This window comes from Gamsiella multidivaricata, assembly GCF_025024155.1.
Source record: "Gamsiella multidivaricata strain RSA 2152 chromosome Unknown BC939scaffold_15, whole genome shotgun sequence".
Classification (NCBI taxonomy): domain Eukaryota; kingdom Fungi; phylum Mortierellomycota; class Mortierellomycetes; order Mortierellales; family Mortierellaceae; genus Gamsiella; species Gamsiella multidivaricata.
The window spans coordinates 18,342-37,284 of NW_026251723.1; the positions used below are offsets into that span (position 1 = coordinate 18,342).

Below are 18,943 nucleotides of genomic sequence, written 5' to 3' on the forward strand. Positions count from 1 at the left end.
CAAAATGATGGTACAGCACAGGTGCCACGCAGCGTGAATGTGCCACAACCAGATTCTTTGTCCGCATGATGGGGTGCATTAGTTGTGGTTGATGCACGAACAAAAGGAGATGCTGCGATATGACACGAATGTCTCTTGTAAGGTGAGCATGGGCCCCAGTCGCGAATGGCGTCCTTTAGCGCTAGCCACACTCATTTTATTTTTTATTTATGGGCTATAAATAGGCTTGCTAAACCCAAGACCAGCCAAATTTATTTGGTGATAATAATAATAAATGTAAAGGAACCATTTCCGTTGCAGTTTGTTTGAGGAAGAAGTGGAGTGGAGTGAAAAGAGGTGAGCGTGGAGCGAAAGAAGAGAGAGAAGCGAGAAGAAAGAGAAGAGAAAGAAGAGAGAGAGATGAGGAAGGGAGAGACGATGCGGATACCGAAACCCAAGAATAGGACGAGGTCGATTTTAATCCCCATACCGAGCAAAGGTAATTATAGTCTCTCTCGCTGTCTCTCTTTCTCTCTCTTCCTTCACTTTCCCCCCTTTCCCTCTGTCCTCTGTCTCCACCACGTCTCACCCAAAAACCAGAGAGATCGACGCATATTCAGGACAAAAGAAATCAAAGTTGTCCGCCAGGTACGACCCCCAATTGCCCTCTTTATATACACTCCACTCTCACTCCCCCCCCTTTCTTCGCTCCACTTTGCCTCTTTCCTTTCCTTTCCTCCACCCTCTCCGCACCCCACCCTCGCAACCGTTTTGCTCACTCTTTCAGCCTTCATCCAGGATAGTATCGGATTTCGGTCACAGTTGTATGTCTCCCTCCTGCCGAGTGTGCAGAAACAGCGTTCTCATTCCACCCTCCGCCGATATTCTGACCCACACGCCCAGGCTGGCAACCCTCTTGTATCCATCCACTCGCTCCCTCTCTTACTCAGTCGGTCCTTTCTTGTAAGCTCGCTCATCTCTTAAATACAGCCGATTCCAACGGCAGCCAGCATCATCACATCGGTCTCAGCAGTCTGCAACCAGCCCAGACTAGCGACCTGTATTCAGCTTACTCCACACAGCAACGCCTTTTTTTTTTGCACCTTTTGCTGTTTCTCACTCCTTTCTCTCAGCTCCTCATCAAGCATCAAGTCCATCTTGTCACGCCAACAGCATTCCGGCGTTCCATTCTTAAATCCTATACCCCTCTAGACCTGACCCGGATATTGCACGTTACTCTCCCTCCTACACCATCCATTATCATTTAACGACCCTTGTATCTAACAAGAACCCCTTCCCCTGCCCGAAAATCCTTTAGAATCCAGCATCATTTTGCATTTCGGCACTCTGCTGGCTCTCCACTTTCAAACAACAAGCAGTGCATATCTTAAACGGAAGCTAATAGACAGCAAGCAGCAGCAGAATAACGACCATGTCGACGACACAGCTGGATCTCAACTTTGCTTTCGGCAACTTCAACTACATCTGCTCGCGAGTCTCGCTCACACTGTGTCCGCTGGTGGGTGACAAAGATGGCATTGAACCTCTTTGTTACTCGCGTAACGTCAAGATTGCGGATACGCTGATTTTCCAGCCTTGTAAGTTTTCTTTTTTCAATTGAACTCAGTAACGATGGGATTCGGCTGTATTATGGCTATGCCAACGGGAAGTTTTTTTTTCTCATACAAGTTCTTTTGCTTTTGATTGTGAATGCTTACAGCAACATTGATCATCCATATCATCGCCCTGGTCATGACGGCCATTATGATCTACCATATCCGGTCAAAATATACCGCCGTCGGTAAGGACAAAGCAGCAGCCTTGGAACACTTTATGTTCGTCTTATGTTTTTGCCACGGTCCTTGAACTCACTTATCATGGCTTTTTTGCATGGCTCTTCTAGGTCGCAAGGAAATCATTATGTTCTTCTATCTGTACATGCTCGTGACCGTCATGGACCTGCTTCTCATCTCTGGAATCATTCCTACCGCCAACACCCTCTATCCTGTAAGCCGACCTACGGGAGCAGTTGACGAGGACACTTAAAGGACAATTGCACGCTTTAGAATTGTTTTGTGGAATATTTTTCTAATAGCGTTCACGATACGATTGGATTTGCCTTTGTTTAGTACTTTGCTGGCGTACATATGGGACTCATATCTGCGACATTCTGGTGTTTGCTTCTCAACGGATTTGTCGGATTCCAGTTTGCTGAGGACGGAACACCCCTTTCGCTCTGGGTAAGTCGGAATGACATTGGAGCCAAGAACTGGAAGGCGTCAAGTTAAATGGCAGAGGCTAACGCTTTTCTCTCTTGCTTTTTTCTTTCTTTCTTTCTTTCTATCTTGATTAGTCAATCCGCATCTCTTCGTTTATCGTGTTTGCAGCAGTGACATTCCTGTCGATCGCGACTTTTGAGAAACTGGGACCATTCGACCCTCTTCACCCTGTTGCACTGTGGGTTGTCTTCTTTATCTTCAACGGTGCCGCTCTGTTGATCTATGTGATCCTCCAGATTGTGCTCGTGGTTAACACGCTGGACGATCGTTGGCCTCTGGGAGATATTGTGTTCGGCATCGCCTTCTTTGCGACAGGACAGGTGATCCTGTATGTGTTCTCGCTGAACATTTGCAACTTTGCGAAGCACTACATCGACGGACTGTTCTTTGGCACGATCGCGACGCTGCTGAGTGTGATGATGGTTTACAAGTACTGGGACTCGATCACGAAAGAGGATCTGGAGTTCTCGGTCGGATCGAAGCAGAACGTGTGGGAGGTCAAGGAGTTGTTGGGCGAGGATGAGATGGCCGGCGGTGGATTGTATGGCCAGCAGCGGTTTAATGGCAACTCGCCTGCTTCGGGACCCTACGGCCAGGCCAACTTTTATGAGGAGCGCTACTAAAAGGAACTGTAGCGATGGAGGTGTACTTCAGGCAAAGGAAAAAGGCGGGTAATTGGGGGATTCATCCATGTATTACATTCCATACACAAGTAATAAAAACATCCGATACATACATGCTCTATGTGACTTTTGTGAACAACAACAACAACAACGGTTCGGACGGTCTATCATTAAGGACATGTCTGATTGGCATTCTCTCCTGGAAAACCGGCTGCGGACAAAAAAAAAAAAAAAAAAAAAAGACAGAGTCTGCTTTTATCGGTATTTCTTTAAAAGCCCTTTCTAAGCTCCTTCTCTTGATGGCGCTAGTATTGTTGGCAAGACAATCCTTGACGCATGTAACCAGTAACGTACACGAGTGAGCCAGCGACTCACGTATTATATCCTGAGAAATACGATCAAGTATTGGCAGAACATGGCTATGTATTTACCCACTTTAGTCGTATGAATTAGACTTAACCTACAGCGTCCCTGCGATGCGTGAATAACACATATGCACAAGAGAGGCGTTCTTGATTGCGCACCTAATAATAGCGTCCTGTAAATCGTTGGGATGTAGCACCATAAACGACAACCCGTCTCGATTTGAAAGGTGCTTTGAAAAATGAAGACCATCAAAAAGGATGCCAGACCTTTCCTGTTATGCTATATATGTTCAAAGTCAATATCTCAGAGGACCAATATTTTTCTGTTTCTTAAACGCTAGAATAGCTTTTCATCCAAGGAAAACAGTGTAAGAGCGCGAGAAGGCTTTACAATACTTTTAATCACGCCAAATATCGATGATCCGCGTGCTGGGCAAGAGGCGGAGAGAGTTTTCCATTGGAACCTGTGGAAGCCACTAACGAGGAGAGCGTTCATTGAATCCTCTCGTAGAGCAAGAGCAGTAGTAATGAATCTAACTATGCAGTGTACAGTGGTGCTTGTATTGATATCCGATAATGGCCAGGAAGAAGAAGCAATACATCGCGCAAAGCTAGCGATTTCCGGCGGCGACTAGGATTTCCACTTCATGTATTTACAAGCGTGGAGCATGACGGATCCCTAAATGTCCACCAGGGTATTGGAACATTCGTTGTTTCTACTTTCGCCAGCATAGCGCCGTTCACAAGCTGATTTTCTGATATCGCACGAATTGAAGGGTGAGGGAGAAGCGGAATGCGCACCTATGGAATGAGCAATTGTTTAATTTATATGCTCCTGGTGCTCAATAAAGTCTTGGTGCTGCAAAGTTGCCGTTCTTGAAGTTGTTCAAGGAGATTCTGTTAACATCACAGTAGCTTGCTGCTTTTTTTTTCTTTTCTGAATCCTGAGTCTTTAGGCGTGTAGAACGGAAAGGTCAAGGTCATCTTGTACTTGAAATATGCGCCGAAGAATAAAAACTGGAGCAATGACACCGATTGGATACACTTTACATCGCACGTCGGCATGCGCACAGCCTGGTCGGGGTATCATCGCCCTGTTTTCGACGGAAAAAGGTCAAAGAGATCTTGAGGATCGAGGCGAACAGCGTTACGTATTTTCTAGGTCTATTTATTTTTTTATAGCTGATAAAATACACATAATGAGAATAAGTCGAGTTCTGAAAAAAAGTATCGCATTTCAGTCTATTATAGGAATATTTTGCACATGAAACTGACATGTTCAGAAGGAACGACAAAAGGCGTACGAGACATTTTATCCGCAGGGAATAAAGAACAGAATAGGGCGCCCTTCCCATTTATGCATCTGTTTCCATGACTTTTTACTTAAACAGAAATCGATACTGCTCTCCAATTCGCATTCATCTTTGCCTTTTGTAGATTTCAGGTGGGTATGTCTTTGGGAGAGGGCGTCATGAACAGTATCTGTCACCTTACTCGCCGCAAGCTTGGGATCCGCAGACTATCCTTCTAGCGCAAAGCCGCGTACAGCGACACCGTGGCATTGATTGTGTGGAGCACAGAAATGCGAAGTCAATGAATAAGGTACTGTGGTGAAATTGCTATCGCGCATGGTAATGATGCACATGTCTTTTAATGCCTGCAGGACGGATGGATGTAAACAACTAGCTCGTGGGGCTCAATATCCGCGGACAATCACTTTCATTCGGCTATCATCCATTTTCTCTTAAGAAAATAACATTTTACCATTCCGCGTCGTACTGCTATCTCGTTTCTATTTTTTTTTTGGATGTCAGCACAGCTGCTCCGGTAATAAATGTGGACCACCGTACTGACGCCGAATTAAAGTTTCAGGCACCAAGAGAGACTTTGCTGCGTGGCTTTGTGGCTATGCATGCTCATAGACACGATATGTGGAAGTTACTTCAGGTACACGGCGCATAACCGTTCTTCTACCATCCGTCTATCACTATCATAGACCCATTGCTTTTGCTCACTATGGACACCTTCTACTTTTTTTCCCACGCGGGCAGATATCAAGCCAAGGACCCATATGATGCGCCTGCTCGTCTGTCGCACCTAGAACCCACCTTTCCATCCTCTTCAGGAAGTCCTGGGATTGGCTTCCGCGTTCGAGGAGGATCCACTGACACTGTGTATTCGTTGATAAAGATGTTTTAATGACCGTCTATGCAGTACTGAGTATGGTCATCTTTTCTATATATTCTTGGTTTGCGCCCTGCGACATCGAATTCATTAGCATAGTTTTTTCTGGAAGACCTGGTAAGCATGATTTGCAACCTGCAGGATAACGTCCTTTGATTTCATCTCTGTTCGAGTTCATGTAACTTAAAGGGCCGCATCTCTCATCATCAGCAAATGGAGATCATTTTTTTCTTCAAGATACTTGGGGAAACAGGCCTTTTGGAATCCATGGTATGTCGGTAGTGGATTTCTTATCTTGAAGAAGTATGCCAGAAGCGGATAAACAAAAAAGCAGATTGATGGTTTGCATTGAAGCATGGTGAAATGAACATTATGGATTCCACATACCACTGGATAGCAACATCGGAGCCTTCGGCCAACTCTGATCGACAGTAATTGAACGCGTTCGTTCTAGGTATCGTGTGTTTCTGCTGGCCGTTTTTATGCAGAGGAAGGAGGTACCGCAACGACTGAGAGGACACCACATTGCTAGCGCGTCGATAGCCTGGGGCCTGGTGATAAAATGCGCCAACAACAGTTTGTGGAAGTAAAGCGAGATACATCATGCCACTACTGGTCTTTGTATCCACAAGTACATTTCAGGCGTAAATTCCATTGCGAGCCTGCTTCGGCACTCTCTTTAAGAACGCGTGCGCGCAAACATTCTGATTTTTACAGTCACATTTATCCCCTCTGGACAAGACGACCCTGCCTCCTTTTTCATTCGCCTTCTCGCATAAATGCCTCAATCCATTATATCTTCGCACCGCTGACATCGTTTCTCAGCGCTCAAAATGTCTGAGAGCGCTCCAAGCGGAAAGTAAAGCATCATTCTTTTGCCAACAAAGACTTGAGGATGCCCTCCCCGACTGCATCGGCAGTGTTGATAACCCCACTAGCAATATCGAGTGCTTGATGAGCTATTCCGCTGAGAAAAATATCGCGCAGCGTTCAGTCTCAAGGACAATGAAGCTAGGCTCAAGTACATGAAGGAACATGCCGAAATCACAAAACCGAGATACCACTATATCTTGACATACCACCCTCCAGCTCAAGCAACAGATTGTTTCCTCCAGCTCAGGCAACAGATTGTTTCCTCCAGCTCTAGCAATTCCACTTGTCTTCTTCCTTAAATGTTTAAATACACTGTGTGGTAGTAACGAAACATTTTTATTCCCTATTAGTCCGTCCTTGAAAGAACAAAAAACTCTCCTCCCCCTCAAAAAGGATAACTCGATAACACGCAAAGAGACCAAGATAAGCAACAGTTGAAAACCAGCTAGATTACAAGTGAAAAGAAAAAAAAGATGAACAAGAAAGAAATAAAAAACAACACGTTTCCCATGTATCCTGGTCCCTGACCACCTTCCTGATTTGTTTGGATTCACTCTGCATGAAAGAACACCTTAATATTGAATAGCTCCGCTCGAGGTCGCAGCAGCAGTTGTACCATGCGATGACCTGTGCGAATATGAAGGTCCGAAGGAGTTACTGCCTTCTTGGCTCACAGCTCTGCCATGGACCTGAGATTGATGGGGGTAGTCGACTGTGCCCGTTGCGGCCGAGGCAGAAGGGGCCAGTCCCTGTTGTTGCGCTCCAGCTGCGCCCTGCTGCCCATAAGAGTATGATGTATGCGCCTGGCCGTTTGCCCCATTGTAATCATGGTGATGGCTCTGGTTGGAGTGGTTGCCGCTATACCCTCCACGAGGGCGGAACTCGCGATGATGCCCATATCCTCCGTTAAAACCTCCCCGACCACGATGGTTCGAGTTCCCATGGCCGTACTGCGATGGAGGTGCTTGCTGATAGCCTGCATATGATCCCACAGCCCCTGCATGGCCATTGGTATTCATTCGTCCGTTTCCAGAAACCCAATTGGAAGGCGGCCCTGGTGATCCTTGAGCATGACCGCGACTGCCGCTGTTGGAGGGACCTGTCGTTTCTGTACTGGCCGAGACAATCGTGGTAGTGGCGCTCCATCCGTCCGTTGACGATTTTGACAACGAAGAGGCGGCTCCTTCCTGGAAACTGGTCTCAAGCGAGGCTGGTCCTGAGGTCTGTAGCCGGGGATAATGTTGCTGATGCTGGCCGTATGGCCGAGGTTGAGGTACACGGTTCGCATTGGCAGCAGCAAGCATGCTGGCCTGCTGTGAGGCTGGGACAGGCACCATGAAGGGTGTAATAGCCGGCAAGCCTGCTGATTGAGAAGGCGCATCGCCAGCTGCAGAGAATCGAGGTAGCCAGGGGTGTGAAAGGGCGAATGACGCGCTGTTGCTTGTGGCATTCACGTTTGTGTCTTCCGCCTTGGTCTCCACTAACACAATCCCGCTCGCAAGATCTGACGACCCCGCAGAAGGTGCAGATCCAGCGGTACCATCCCTTGAGGAAACACCCACAGATCCATGTGGGTGGACAACACCACCTGGAAACTGCGCAATAGGCGGAGGCATCGGTCCGCGGGGCGGGTACATATAGTACATGTGAGGTGGTGCGTTGACGGGGAAGCCCTGGGGGTAGAAAGGCATCATCATTGGAAACGGCGCCATGGCACTGGGTCCCATCGGCATGCCTTGTGTGGCATTCGAAGCAGTTGGTGCCTCCGATGTCAACGTAGAGTCCCAAGCTTTCTTCGCATTGTCATTCGCGAGGACATCATTGTTTGGAGATGGCTGTACTGGAACAATAGTGCTCTCCCCAGATTGGGCCGTTACCATGACAGGCTGCACATCCTGAATTGTGGCTTCCTGGCTCACTGCATCGCTCGAAGGGCTATCGATCTCACTGTCGACCATAAAACTCATTCTACCGCGGTTCTTGGCAGCCTTCTCGACATCACTGGGAAATATGGTTGCTGTAGTTGAGTTCAACAGCGAGTTCCGCTTGGCTTTCAGATCGGGCCTGAGGTGCGATCCTGGGGTGGCCTTGGCCTTGTCCTCGTGCTCGTATTCCGCTGCTGGCCTCACATTCACATCGCCGGCTGCTTGCTGGGAAAGACGAGCATGGATCTTGGAAACGTCAGAGACCTTGGCCACGCCATTGACACCGTCAAGCTTGGCTGGATAGTTGTCCCTGCCAATTGCCGCCGCCGCCGCTCTTGAGATCCTGCCACCCGCGACACGACCTTCAGGTTTGTTTGATGTCTCGTTCTTGTTTGTAGAATCTCTCGACTCGTGCACGGCTGCTGGCGCTGTGGCTTCTGTCGATACAGGTGTGGGCTCTTCTTTGCGCCATGACAGTACAGATTCGGCTTGATTCTTCTCCATGCGGCCGTTCTTTCCATTGCGTTGCGTCCGTTCTTTGGGCGGCAGGAATTTGGCAGCGTCCTCTGCAGTATTCTCTGAGGAGACTACAGGCGTGATATCTGGGCGTTCAGGTGCAGGGGCAGCATGTTCGACCGTATCCTTGTTGTCGGGGACATTCTTGGCGGCGCTCTCCGCGGGCTGGGTCGTGTTACCGCGGGGATGCAGTGTCTCTTCGATCCTATGCATGATCTTGTCGACCTGTTCCACACGAGCCTCCTGTGAACTAATATGAACACCATCAGTACCAGGCTTCTTCGCATCTACTTTTATCGGCGTATCAGAAGCACTCCTTCCAACGACCGCATTTCCTGAGCGTCTCCATGGTCCGCCCGTCGATGAGGCGCCAGTCGCAGGCATCGACGATGCCTCCAATGCCTTCTTCTCCTCCTCGGCCTTCTGTAGACGTGCTTTCCGGATGCGTGTGATGCGCTCATCTTCTTCCTTGACCAGCCGATCCGGCAACGCCTTCCACTGGTTCATAGCCTCTCTCTTTTCCCCCTCGGTCATGGTCTTCAAATGAGGTCGGTCCCGTGGATTGCCGAATTCTCGTACTGTCTCTGGCACGATGGTGGCTGTCGCCGTGGCAGCTGTCACCGTGGCAGCACTCTTGTCATCCTCCTTGCTCTGCTCTGCGGTCTCGTCCGCTTCCACTACCTTTTGCTTTGCCAGGCGCTCCAATTCCTTTGCAGCTTCTTCCTCTCTTGCCTTGACCAGCTTTTCCTCTACAACTCTGGCCATCTCTTCGGCTCTGGCCCGTGCCCTGGCCTGAGACTCCTGATACTTTCTTTCCTGCTCCTCGCGTCTCTTGCGAGCCTCCTCTGCCGCCTGTTTCATCGTCTCGCGCTGATCCTCGGTTACGTTGGCAGGTCGGTCGTATTCCGTCACTTCCGGAAGATCCATATGTGCATGACCGGGTCCTCGGTTATCGTGATCTCTGGGATGGATAGAATCGTAAGGACTGCGAGGACCAGAATGTGGATGATATTCATTCGGGTGTGGGTCATGCGGTCCCATTCGATCATTCAGTGCCTCTTTGGGTCGCGTCAGAAGCTGAAAGTCCCGCTGATGCCTGTCAGGGAAGCGATCAGAGGTATATGGGGGCCGGTCATGGCTGGGTCTCCTGTCCAGGCTATAGTCGTTGTCTCGATGGTGATAGGGCTCACGGTCTCGGGTGTAGCTTCCAGACCTGCTGAACGAATCCCTGCGATCATAAGGCGGCTCTCGATAATTGCCAGAGTCCCGGCGGGGACCAGAAAATGAATCCTTTGGCCCGACCGAATCACGGCGAGGGGGTCCTTGATGATGATCGCGGTTTCCAAATGACTCCCGCCGCTGTACTGAGTAATGGCTTGCGTTCCGGTCTGCAGAGGGACGACGGTCACGGTCATTTGGCCCTTCTTGCCAGAGTGAGTGGCTCGAGCGGTCCTGGGGTCCTCCGAATCGTGATGATGGCTCTGGGCCTGGTTGGTAGAGTGACGGTCCAGCATTGGGCTGTGGGCGACTTGGCCATGACCGGTTGAAATCGACGTCTACTCTGTCGACAACGCGTTCCTCACGGTGATTACTCGGAGATGTTGCTTGCGGTACCTCTCCATCTTTCTGACTATCCGCAGTTTGTGCCACTGCTGCTGCCACAATGACGGAACCGTCAGCAAACTCAATAGCCTCTGCGTTAAGGAAATCAACGCTCTCATCTTCGTCAGCCTAAGATTGGGGTATTTGATTGCAGGATTCAAAAATCAATAAACGTTCGTTGGTGTGACCAAGCTCGGCTGGGGAGAAAGGCATAATAGAGCGCCATGCAAACACACCTCGTCCCAATTGTCAGCCCCTGCTGACAACGTCGATACGGTTTTTGCCATTGGTTCGCCAGAATTTGTGTTACTCGGGATCTATAAATGATTTTGTCCCATGACAACGTGTTAGTTCGTGCCTAATTTCTGATCAAAATGTCGCATGGTCGTGTCCAAGATGCTGTGCTTACAGTGGTCCGCTTTACCGAGTGTGCACTGTTGTGATGTGCCTGTCCATTGGTCTGATGGAGTTCTATTGAAACGCAAACAAATCAGAAAAGATTAGTATCCCTAGCAGTGCCCTATCGCGTGTTTGATCGCATCATCCTGTCCGCCAAGATTGAACCATACCATGCTGCTCCAGTGTCTTTTTTGCTGCCTCTGCGGCTGTAGGGTATTCGTCGAGATGGTGTTCCTGAGTGTGGGCCACCACACCCCAAGCGCGTGGGGCTGGCTTCTGGAACGGGGATGATCCTGCGGCTGATGTTGATGGTGGGTCCAATTGAGGTGAATCACTACCTCCGTGTCCTGTTGCTGATGATGTACCCGCAGCGCCTGAAGACAAGTTGTTGCTAGTGTTTTCCAACATGGGCCCTGCCCCGGCTCCTGTCGCTGGTGAGGTGGCTGCCGATGATGAAGATGATGTGCCTAGGACAGCGGACGATGGCGTTGAAGGTGATCCCCAGTTCGAGCCTGACGCGACCAAGGAGACATCGTATCCGCCCTTCTCCTGCCTTCTGCTTGGTAAATTGACCGGGAGTGGGGCCGAGACCTTGGGGCTGTTGGGTTTGCCCCTAAGCGAGGAACCGCCGCGACCTAGAGAAGCCAGATGTCCATTGAAGGGGAGGATAATTATTAGCGGGATGCCGCCACCTTAAGGTTGCTAGCAAGGGAACGCGTCAAAAGTGGGCAAAGGACAGGTAGCCGGGCAGCAATGCAGTGCGAAGAATGCTAATATCGAGCATGCGCTGTATCTATTGTTCCTGCGTCCTTTTGTTTCCCTTTGGCAGTGTGGTGTTCCCTGTGAATTAGCATGGTGTTTGCTTGCCTGAACGGTAGGACTTCATTTGGGTCGTGTGTGTGGAATTGGCTGTTGTGTGATGAGTTGATGGATCTAGCTCATGGGAACCAAAAAAAAAAAAAAAAAAAAAAAAGAAGGGGTGGCGCGCGTATTTTTTTTTTTGGGTTAGTTTGTTCTCACAGGCCGACCGACAGATACACGAGTCCAATGCAGTAGAACGTCCTACAAGAGCAAGCATGGGCGTCTTTGTCTTTCAAAGGAGACAAGAAGGCTTGTTTGTCAACAGAGCGAGGAAACGTACCTGTCTGGGTTGAGGTTGTGGAGGGGGTAGCGAAGAGGGCGCGAGGAAGAAGGGGACGATGTGTATTATATGTACAGAACGAAGGAAGGAGTTAAAGGGAAGGGAAGGGAAGGATATAAAGGAAGAGAGAGAAGAAAGAGAGAGAAGGAAAGAGGGAAAGGGACGCGGCCCCAAAAACGGGATGGCGAAGCGGAAAAGAAAAAGGGCGGCTGCTCTGTTGGACAGACAAAGGCGGAAATCAAAAAAAAAGAAGTCAGCGGATCCAACAAGTCGCGTCAGAACCATATCACGTCCACAGACACGTATGAATGCATACACATGGACGCGTATATATTCCGCATATCCACACAGCATACACACGCTCTCACCCACCCACTTACACATGAAACGTATTCACAGCTACAACAACAGGCGACTAAAGCGAGGCAGAGGGCGGTCGTTTCCTAGCATAAATAGACATGCACACAGCATCATCGTTGTCCTTGTTTCATGCGGAGGTTGCCATATCGGTCCGCATCCGATCCCATGCATCCAATGTAATAAAATGTGTCTTGTTTATATATCGTTACAAAGTGTCACACATATATCCACACATGTGCAAATGATTTCCTTAATACTCTACTTTTGTTGCCTCTAGTGGTGGGTCCTTCGTGAACAAGTCGAAAAGCTGTCCGGACAGTCGACAGTTGTGCACCAATTGATTCCGGATGAAAAACTGCCCCTGAAACCCTAAGCCGCTACAACTGCAGTTTCGGTGTCGTTCAAAGGTTTTGAAAAATGGCGAAGAGGGGGCGAGGGAAAGAAAAAGATTGATTAACATCAAGCAAGTACTAATATATTTATTTCACAGATACAATGTAATAACTAGAGCTACGAGTATACACTTCCCGAAACTGTAAAAACCACAAACACACTCGCATTTCTGCAGTAGGTCTCAAAGGAAGCGGGAAAAATAATAATAATGAAGAGTCCTGCACCAGACTCGGTTGCAGTATTGCTGTGTCCTGTCATTCTGCAGGCCCGACTTTCTCGCACGGACCACGACGCGCCTGTTCATGACCCTCTCTGGGCCAAAAAAAAAAAAAAAAAAAAAAAAACACCGCTTTTCTCGCTCCATTTCCCCCGGCCCTGCCATGGACATATATGACCACCTTGTAATCGCGCCTGCGCATACTCAGCCAAGTATTGGCCGACCCCGACCCCGACCAAGAATGACTCAAAAGCAATCAGGAGAATCGCTTACACATCCGAGGAAGGCGCAAATTACCTATGGGTACCAAAGAAAAACATAACGTCGTCAATCCATTTCGGTATATGTTTACGAATACTATCACATTGTAAAAGTCTAATTCTCTTTATAGGCTTTTTAGTGTATCTTACCTCTAAGGCCACAACGAAGAGGCAGGCAACCACGCCGTTAGACATGATGAACAGCATGACGATCATTGAAGTACAAGCGACTGGGATAGAGACCAGGGTTGTTGTCACGGCGAACCTAGTGAACTAGATCCATCGAGACGACTGGATGTGCATCCACATGACCCAATTGAATACAATGTGGGCGCATCCCTGTTCGAACTTCGAGGGTGGCAAAGGCGTGAATACTTTGCGGCTTTGAATAATCCATGAATGAGCTGTGTTCTGGCAACAAGAAAATGCTGAATGAGGGAGTACGATGAGAAGGCCCGAGTAGCATGTCTAATACTCTGTTTATTTGCGTTAGTATGGGCACATCATCTCGCTCATATAGATAGATCAATCAATATCGTTTATTCTTCCTATATCACCGGCGTGCTGCGAAATAGACACTCGCAAATAGAAAAGCAAATGCCTCATGTCCCCGTTCATAGGCTCCATTATCATATCGTCCTATCGTTGTGAGACCAAGTGGGGCGACCAGGTTCCGATTGACCAACAAGCGCAACACGAATACGAGGCCTGCCGCTTAGGTCACTTCTCGATGCATCTACATTGATCGCCCTCTCCGTTCGATTGACCGGACCCTGCAGCACATAATGTGCGGCCCTATAAGCGCACCCAGCCAGGTACAGGCTCAGTCCTATCCCAAGCGTGATCACAAGCGCACCGTAGAGAGCCAGCGCCAAGAATGCACCAGCGAAAAGAATGAACATAAGCTATGGGTACAAGGTGAGGCACAATAAGGAAATGCGTTTAACAGGCGTGCGCCAATGCGTTTCTATACCCTTGTAATGCGCGCCAATGTCACCATGCGCTTTTGATGCCCTCGAGTTTTTTTGTTACCTCCACGACGACAAAGACAAGTGCCCCGGCGACTATGCAGTCGAGTAGGACCGCAGCCATGAACCACTGGAAGCACACAATCGGACAGAGACTCAAAACCACAAAGCAGAACATGCTCAGTCGGATCCACCAAGGTATTAAGTAGTATTTGCGCTTAATCCATCGGTAGGTCAAAAGGATAATCCGTCGCGCGATGTCGAACAATGTTCCTACGCTTACAAGGTCCATTTTATTTTTTCTCAACTGAAGTGATGCAAGGTGTTTGGATGGGCTGAAGGAAAGGAAGTATTGTACGTGATAGATAGGTACATGACGTGAGGTGCAAGGTTATCTGTGAGGAGTCAGCCATCTCTTTCGCTGATTGATCGAATCTTCAACATCGCGTCCGCACAAAGATCAAAAAAGTCGCGCAGTGCTTCTCCTTGATGTCTTTGTTTCAATAGCTTCGGAAGTGGCGGATTGCCCGCCTTGAACTCGAACTGTATGCGAGATTCCTACGTGTTATTTCCAAGGTTCAGCTCCTCGCACGGACCCCGACGCGCCTGCTCGAAATTCTAAATCACGTCCAAAACCGCCCATTCTTTCAGTCTGTTGAGTGCCCTCAGCATACGTGTGATACGAAAGTTGCCTATCAGTACTGAATGAAGAAGTGTCGATGTCAAGTACTATTGATACCGTTAGGTTTTGGCAAAGCTAACGCATCCTATACTTCGCTTCCACCTTTCGCCTTGTGGAATCCTACTTTAGCCACATGGTTCCAAGGGGGGGCAGCTCCGAAAGTTTCTGCTCGGTCTATTGAAGGGATGGCATGATGTACAGATGACTGGAGTTAGAGGCAAGGGTGGTTGTTTTTGGGTGGTTTTGTCCTTGAATACTGTAATCCTGTAATCCTGTAATCCTGTAATCCTCCTCCTGAAATAGAAAAAAAAACAGCGCATTCTTAAAACAATGTCTTTATAAACTTCATCTGAGAAAAACAAAAGCAGTACTCATTATCTCTTTCTGCATCAATTATACCATCCGCCTACAAGCTGCCTCACGTCCGCAATACAAAAAAAAAAAAAAAAGATATTATGGCTTATGGATGGGAGTAAAAATTCGTACCATGTTATCCGATATAACTGAGTTTAAAGCCCTATTTCCGGACCTCTATGGATCCAAAGAGGATTTGAGCCTCTTCCATGGCTGGGAAAAAAAAGATCGTCGTTATCATTAAGATACAGGAACGCAGTTCAAGAGAGAGGCGGCAGGTGCTCCTAGATCACTCCTCCTCGATCACTTTAAGGTCCATCGTTAGGTATGGATCGAATTGCCAGTGGAAGGGGTCCATTACGGGACATTTGTTTGTGCTGTGAATGACTTTAACATCTATGCTACCAAAGCAGTACGATACCCAAGAGTTACTGTCATTGCACCTGGCGGACAGCTTCTTCTTATGACTTATATATGATGGCGAAGAGAAGGATAATATGTTACCTATTCATATCGCATCCTCAGACAGAGATCTGTTTTGGAAGAGCGAGTTCGAAGATAACCTGGGAATCGCTCGTGGAACAGGAAGATGGTACAAACAAGAGGCAGAAAGCCGTTGCTGAGAAAGGTTAATCTCAATTCTCTAGAGGTTCCTTCCGTTCTCATCTTTTTGTTCACAAATGTTGGGTTCTGCGTTAAAGACAGTAGAAATTGTGGGAGAGTAGAGAAAAACTCAACTGCTGCGATAACACCTGGAAGAACTGCCGACGCCGATGAAAGTGGGAAGATGCTATTATTCGACTTTGAGAAATATTTAACAATTGTTGGAAAATGCAAACGTAGTTCTTTGTGCTTAGCTGCAAAAAAAAAAAAAAAAAAAAAAAAAAAACGTCTTGACAGAGAACAATGTGGGACTCGATGTACTGCGGTCCCGTCCCCTGAAGGCTCTATGGCCGCTGTTGTTCCCTCAATGGATGTCGAAGGGCAAAACCCCAAGAGTATCAAAGGGGGTTTGCCATATTGTGCTAAAAAAAAAAGGTTTCACTGTAAGAACGGATGAGTTCTCTGCCGCCGCAAAGCAGATACACTTGCACAGCGCGACAATTTGGTCCGGGCTCAACAAAGCCGATCGTCCGATCCAGAACATCGGCGCGTCAAATTTCATGATCCGTGCCTGGGACCATATGGCAATGTTGGTGATGATATGGAATCCACAAAAATCATGAATTCTCCATGCTGTCCATAGAAGGATGCACTCCGTCGATATGTCGATATGCATTTTATTCCATGTATTTCATGCTTATCAGAGAAGTACCGCCCCTTGATGGACCGTTAACGCTTGTAGGAAAAAAAAAGCGGTTAAATAAAACGAGACGGCTGGCGCTTATTGTTTCGGTTGCAACATGATCCTGTAGTGCACGCAACATTCTTTTATTTCATATTTTCTCTCTCAACCTACAAAAAAAAACTACCAAAACACTACACCTCCGCATCCACATCCACCCACGTTCCTACCATCATGACTCCACACCGACCGACCTTTAGGCGCCCACTGCAATGACAAAGCCTATACCGCCGTGCCCGGACCCCCCAACCTCCCCATCCTCAGATCCCGTGCTTCACAACATCTGCATAACTCCCTCTCTCCTTAATCCGGCGACGGGGATCCTGAACAAGATACAGCGTAACTTTGTAGGCGCTCTGAAGTAGGAATAGGTTTATGCCGATACCGAACGTGATCACCAACGCCCCGTACAGAGACAACAACAAGAATGCGCCCGCGAACATGGCGAACGTTGCCTATTGCAGATCAATTCCACAAAAAAAGAAAAAGATCGAATGCGGTTCAGCATTTCTGCTCATATACACATAGACACACAGACACACAGACACACAGACACACAGACACACAGAAGTTTCACTATCACGATGATGTCACTGGCTGTCGGTACCTCAACGACGATGAAGACGAGTGCACCGACGACAAAGCTGTCGAGTATGACTACGGCCAAGAACCATTGGAAGCAGATGATCGGGCAGACACTCAGGAACAGGAAGCATTTCACGATGATCTGGACCCAGAAAGGTAGCTGGAAGTATCTGTGCCGAGCTCTTTGGTAAGCCGGGACGATGTGTTGCTGGATGAAGTGGTAACCCCGTACAAACGCCTCGTCCAAGCTTTTGATCATCTTTTCTTGAGAAAGAAGGGATACGGAAATGAGCAACAAAGGCAGTGTTTATTGGTCTGGAAGAAAAGATGGGGATGCTGTAGAGAGGGGAGTTATGAAGATGAAAAAGAGAGAGAGAGAGAGAGAGTGTGTGTGTGTGTGCGAGAGAGAAAAACAAGTGATCAGGATCGAACTGGTCTTATATTTACAACACTGGGCAATGAAAACGTCGATATCGAGTGAATGGTGAGTGGGCGATGGAGTAACCATGTGCTCAAAATGTCGGCACCATATCGGCACGATGTCGGTACTATGTGTGCTGTGTGAGAAAGCGAGAGCGCGCCTCTACGCCTAAGCTTGAGTGGGTTCCTCGCGTGGGACCTCGTTTATCTGATCCCTCACCCTCGAAATCCTCTCATACACGACCTTCCTCGTTCGGTTGATCGCCCCTAATGGCCGATGCTCGACCAGTGAATGCCACGGGTTAAACGACAATCTCTCCCCCAGCGCCTGAATCTCCGTCGAGTCCACATCCTGCTTTGGAATCGTGACCGTCGCCACCTCCAAGAACGGCGACTCTTCCTCACTCCACTCCGTCATCGAATCCTCAACCTCCATGTTCAGTCCGATTTTTGGCTGGATCATAAACTTGAATTGGACCTCTCCCTTCTCGAGCGTGGTCTTGATTGCCTGATGGAGATATTCGTGTTCGGGATGGTTGGGGAGCTCATCCTTGATGGGCGAGACCGGTTTGATCGAGAATTTGACCGCGAGACGGGACTCGCCCAGACCGAGTTGATAGGGTACCGCGCTATAGTACTGCACCTGGAGGGGATTCGCAATCTTTCCTCCTCCCAGAACCGCCGCATTAACTGTTCCCTTGAGACCGAGTGTGAACGGGATCGTCAGTTTCTGGAGTGCCGAATCCGAAGCGTTCTTTTGGAAGACCTTGAGGTAAGATTCCGTGCTGTTAGTGAAGAAGAACGGATGGTTGATGAACACAAAATCCTGCGTCGTCGCATTCTTGTCCGACTCGAGCAGTTTCGGCCCCTGGACATTCAGGAGCTTCATCGCAAACCCTCTGCCATCGGCATGTCCGTCCTCCTGGTGCGGGTTTCCGGAGGCATTTGACAGTCGGATGATGGCATCGTAGCTTTTGCCGGGGATGAAGATTCCTGATTGGAACTGTGGGGGGATGTTCTCGTGGACCTTGAAGTGGGCCTTGAGGATGCCCGTGGCCTTGGCATGGACATCGCGGCGGGCGGTGCCTGGTTCTCTGTACTCTTTGTGGATGACAGACTCAATTGTGTCTGCAATCTTGGTAGTGAGCTCGGCCTCGTTCGGTTGGAGACGCTCGCCCAGGGTCTCGTCGATGATGATGGGGAAGGGAACGTCGTACGCAGAGGAGGACATGGTGCGGTTGAAGAGAAAGATTAGTGTTGGGAATGTTTTGGGGGTTGTGCGTGTTGGAAGTACAAGAGATGAAGAGCGGATGAATGCGAGCATAGCTGAGAGCGTTTCCTAGTTCTTTTATACGCGATGCAGGATGGATGTAAGGATGGTGTGCAGTGTGGGAAAAAAAGGCCGAGAAGGAGAGAGATAAGCGGTCGATTGCCCTCGATTTCATTGTGCAAAACAGGCAACAGCATGCCGAA

General features: G+C 48.6%; 6 protein-coding genes across 6 annotated transcripts; 2 read left to right on the forward strand and 4 right to left on the reverse strand.

Moving 5' to 3' along the window:
- The first annotated feature begins 165 nt into the window (after nt 1-165).
- BC939DRAFT_68126 (uncharacterized protein) lies at nt 166-1,187 on the forward strand. Its single transcript, XM_051561831.1, has one exon. It carries the CDS (start codon nt 400-402, stop codon nt 961-963), a length of 564 nt encoding a protein of 187 aa, XP_051414723.1. The 5' UTR covers nt 166-399; the 3' UTR covers nt 964-1,187.
- Nucleotides 1,188-1,411: 224 nt separating this feature from the next.
- BC939DRAFT_500789 (chitin synthase III catalytic subunit) lies at nt 1,412-2,881 on the forward strand (the record flags this gene model as incomplete). The annotated part of the gene is made up of 5 exons (XM_051560081.1): nt 1,412-1,577; nt 1,700-1,780; nt 1,883-1,986; nt 2,109-2,219; nt 2,333-2,881. 5 exons carry the CDS (start codon nt 1,412-1,414, stop codon nt 2,879-2,881), a joined length of 1,011 nt encoding a protein of 336 aa, XP_051414724.1.
- Nucleotides 2,882-6,875: 3,994 nt separating this feature from the next.
- Nucleotides 6,876-12,270, reverse strand: BC939DRAFT_512224 (uncharacterized protein; the record flags this gene model as incomplete). The annotated part of the gene is made up of 5 exons (XM_051561107.1): nt 6,876-10,475; nt 10,583-10,663; nt 10,756-10,817; nt 10,916-11,380; nt 12,267-12,270. 5 exons carry the CDS (start codon nt 12,268-12,270, stop codon nt 6,876-6,878), a joined length of 4,212 nt encoding a protein of 1,403 aa, XP_051414725.1.
- Nucleotides 12,271-13,663: 1,393 nt separating this feature from the next.
- BC939DRAFT_68491 (uncharacterized protein) lies at nt 13,664-14,061 on the reverse strand. Its single transcript, XM_051561833.1, has one exon. It carries the CDS (start codon nt 14,016-14,018, stop codon nt 13,746-13,748), a length of 273 nt encoding a protein of 90 aa, XP_051414726.1. The 5' UTR covers nt 14,019-14,061; the 3' UTR covers nt 13,664-13,745.
- A 2,451-nt stretch (nt 14,062-16,512) lies between these two features.
- On the reverse strand, nt 16,513-17,507 carry BC939DRAFT_443638 (uncharacterized protein). Its single transcript, XM_051554565.1, has 2 exons — nt 17,073-17,507; nt 16,513-16,920 (listed from the first exon to the last, which is right to left on the reverse strand). The coding sequence occupies exons 1-2, from the start codon at nt 17,307-17,309 to the stop codon at nt 16,726-16,728; spliced, it is 432 nt and encodes a 143-aa protein (XP_051414727.1). The 5' UTR covers nt 17,310-17,507; the 3' UTR covers nt 16,513-16,725.
- On the reverse strand, nt 17,358-18,932 carry BC939DRAFT_443640 (catalase). The gene has a single exon (XM_051554566.1). It carries the CDS (start codon nt 18,792-18,794, stop codon nt 17,640-17,642), a length of 1,155 nt encoding a protein of 384 aa, XP_051414728.1. The 5' UTR covers nt 18,795-18,932; the 3' UTR covers nt 17,358-17,639.
- Nucleotides 18,933-18,943: the final 11 nt, after the last annotated feature.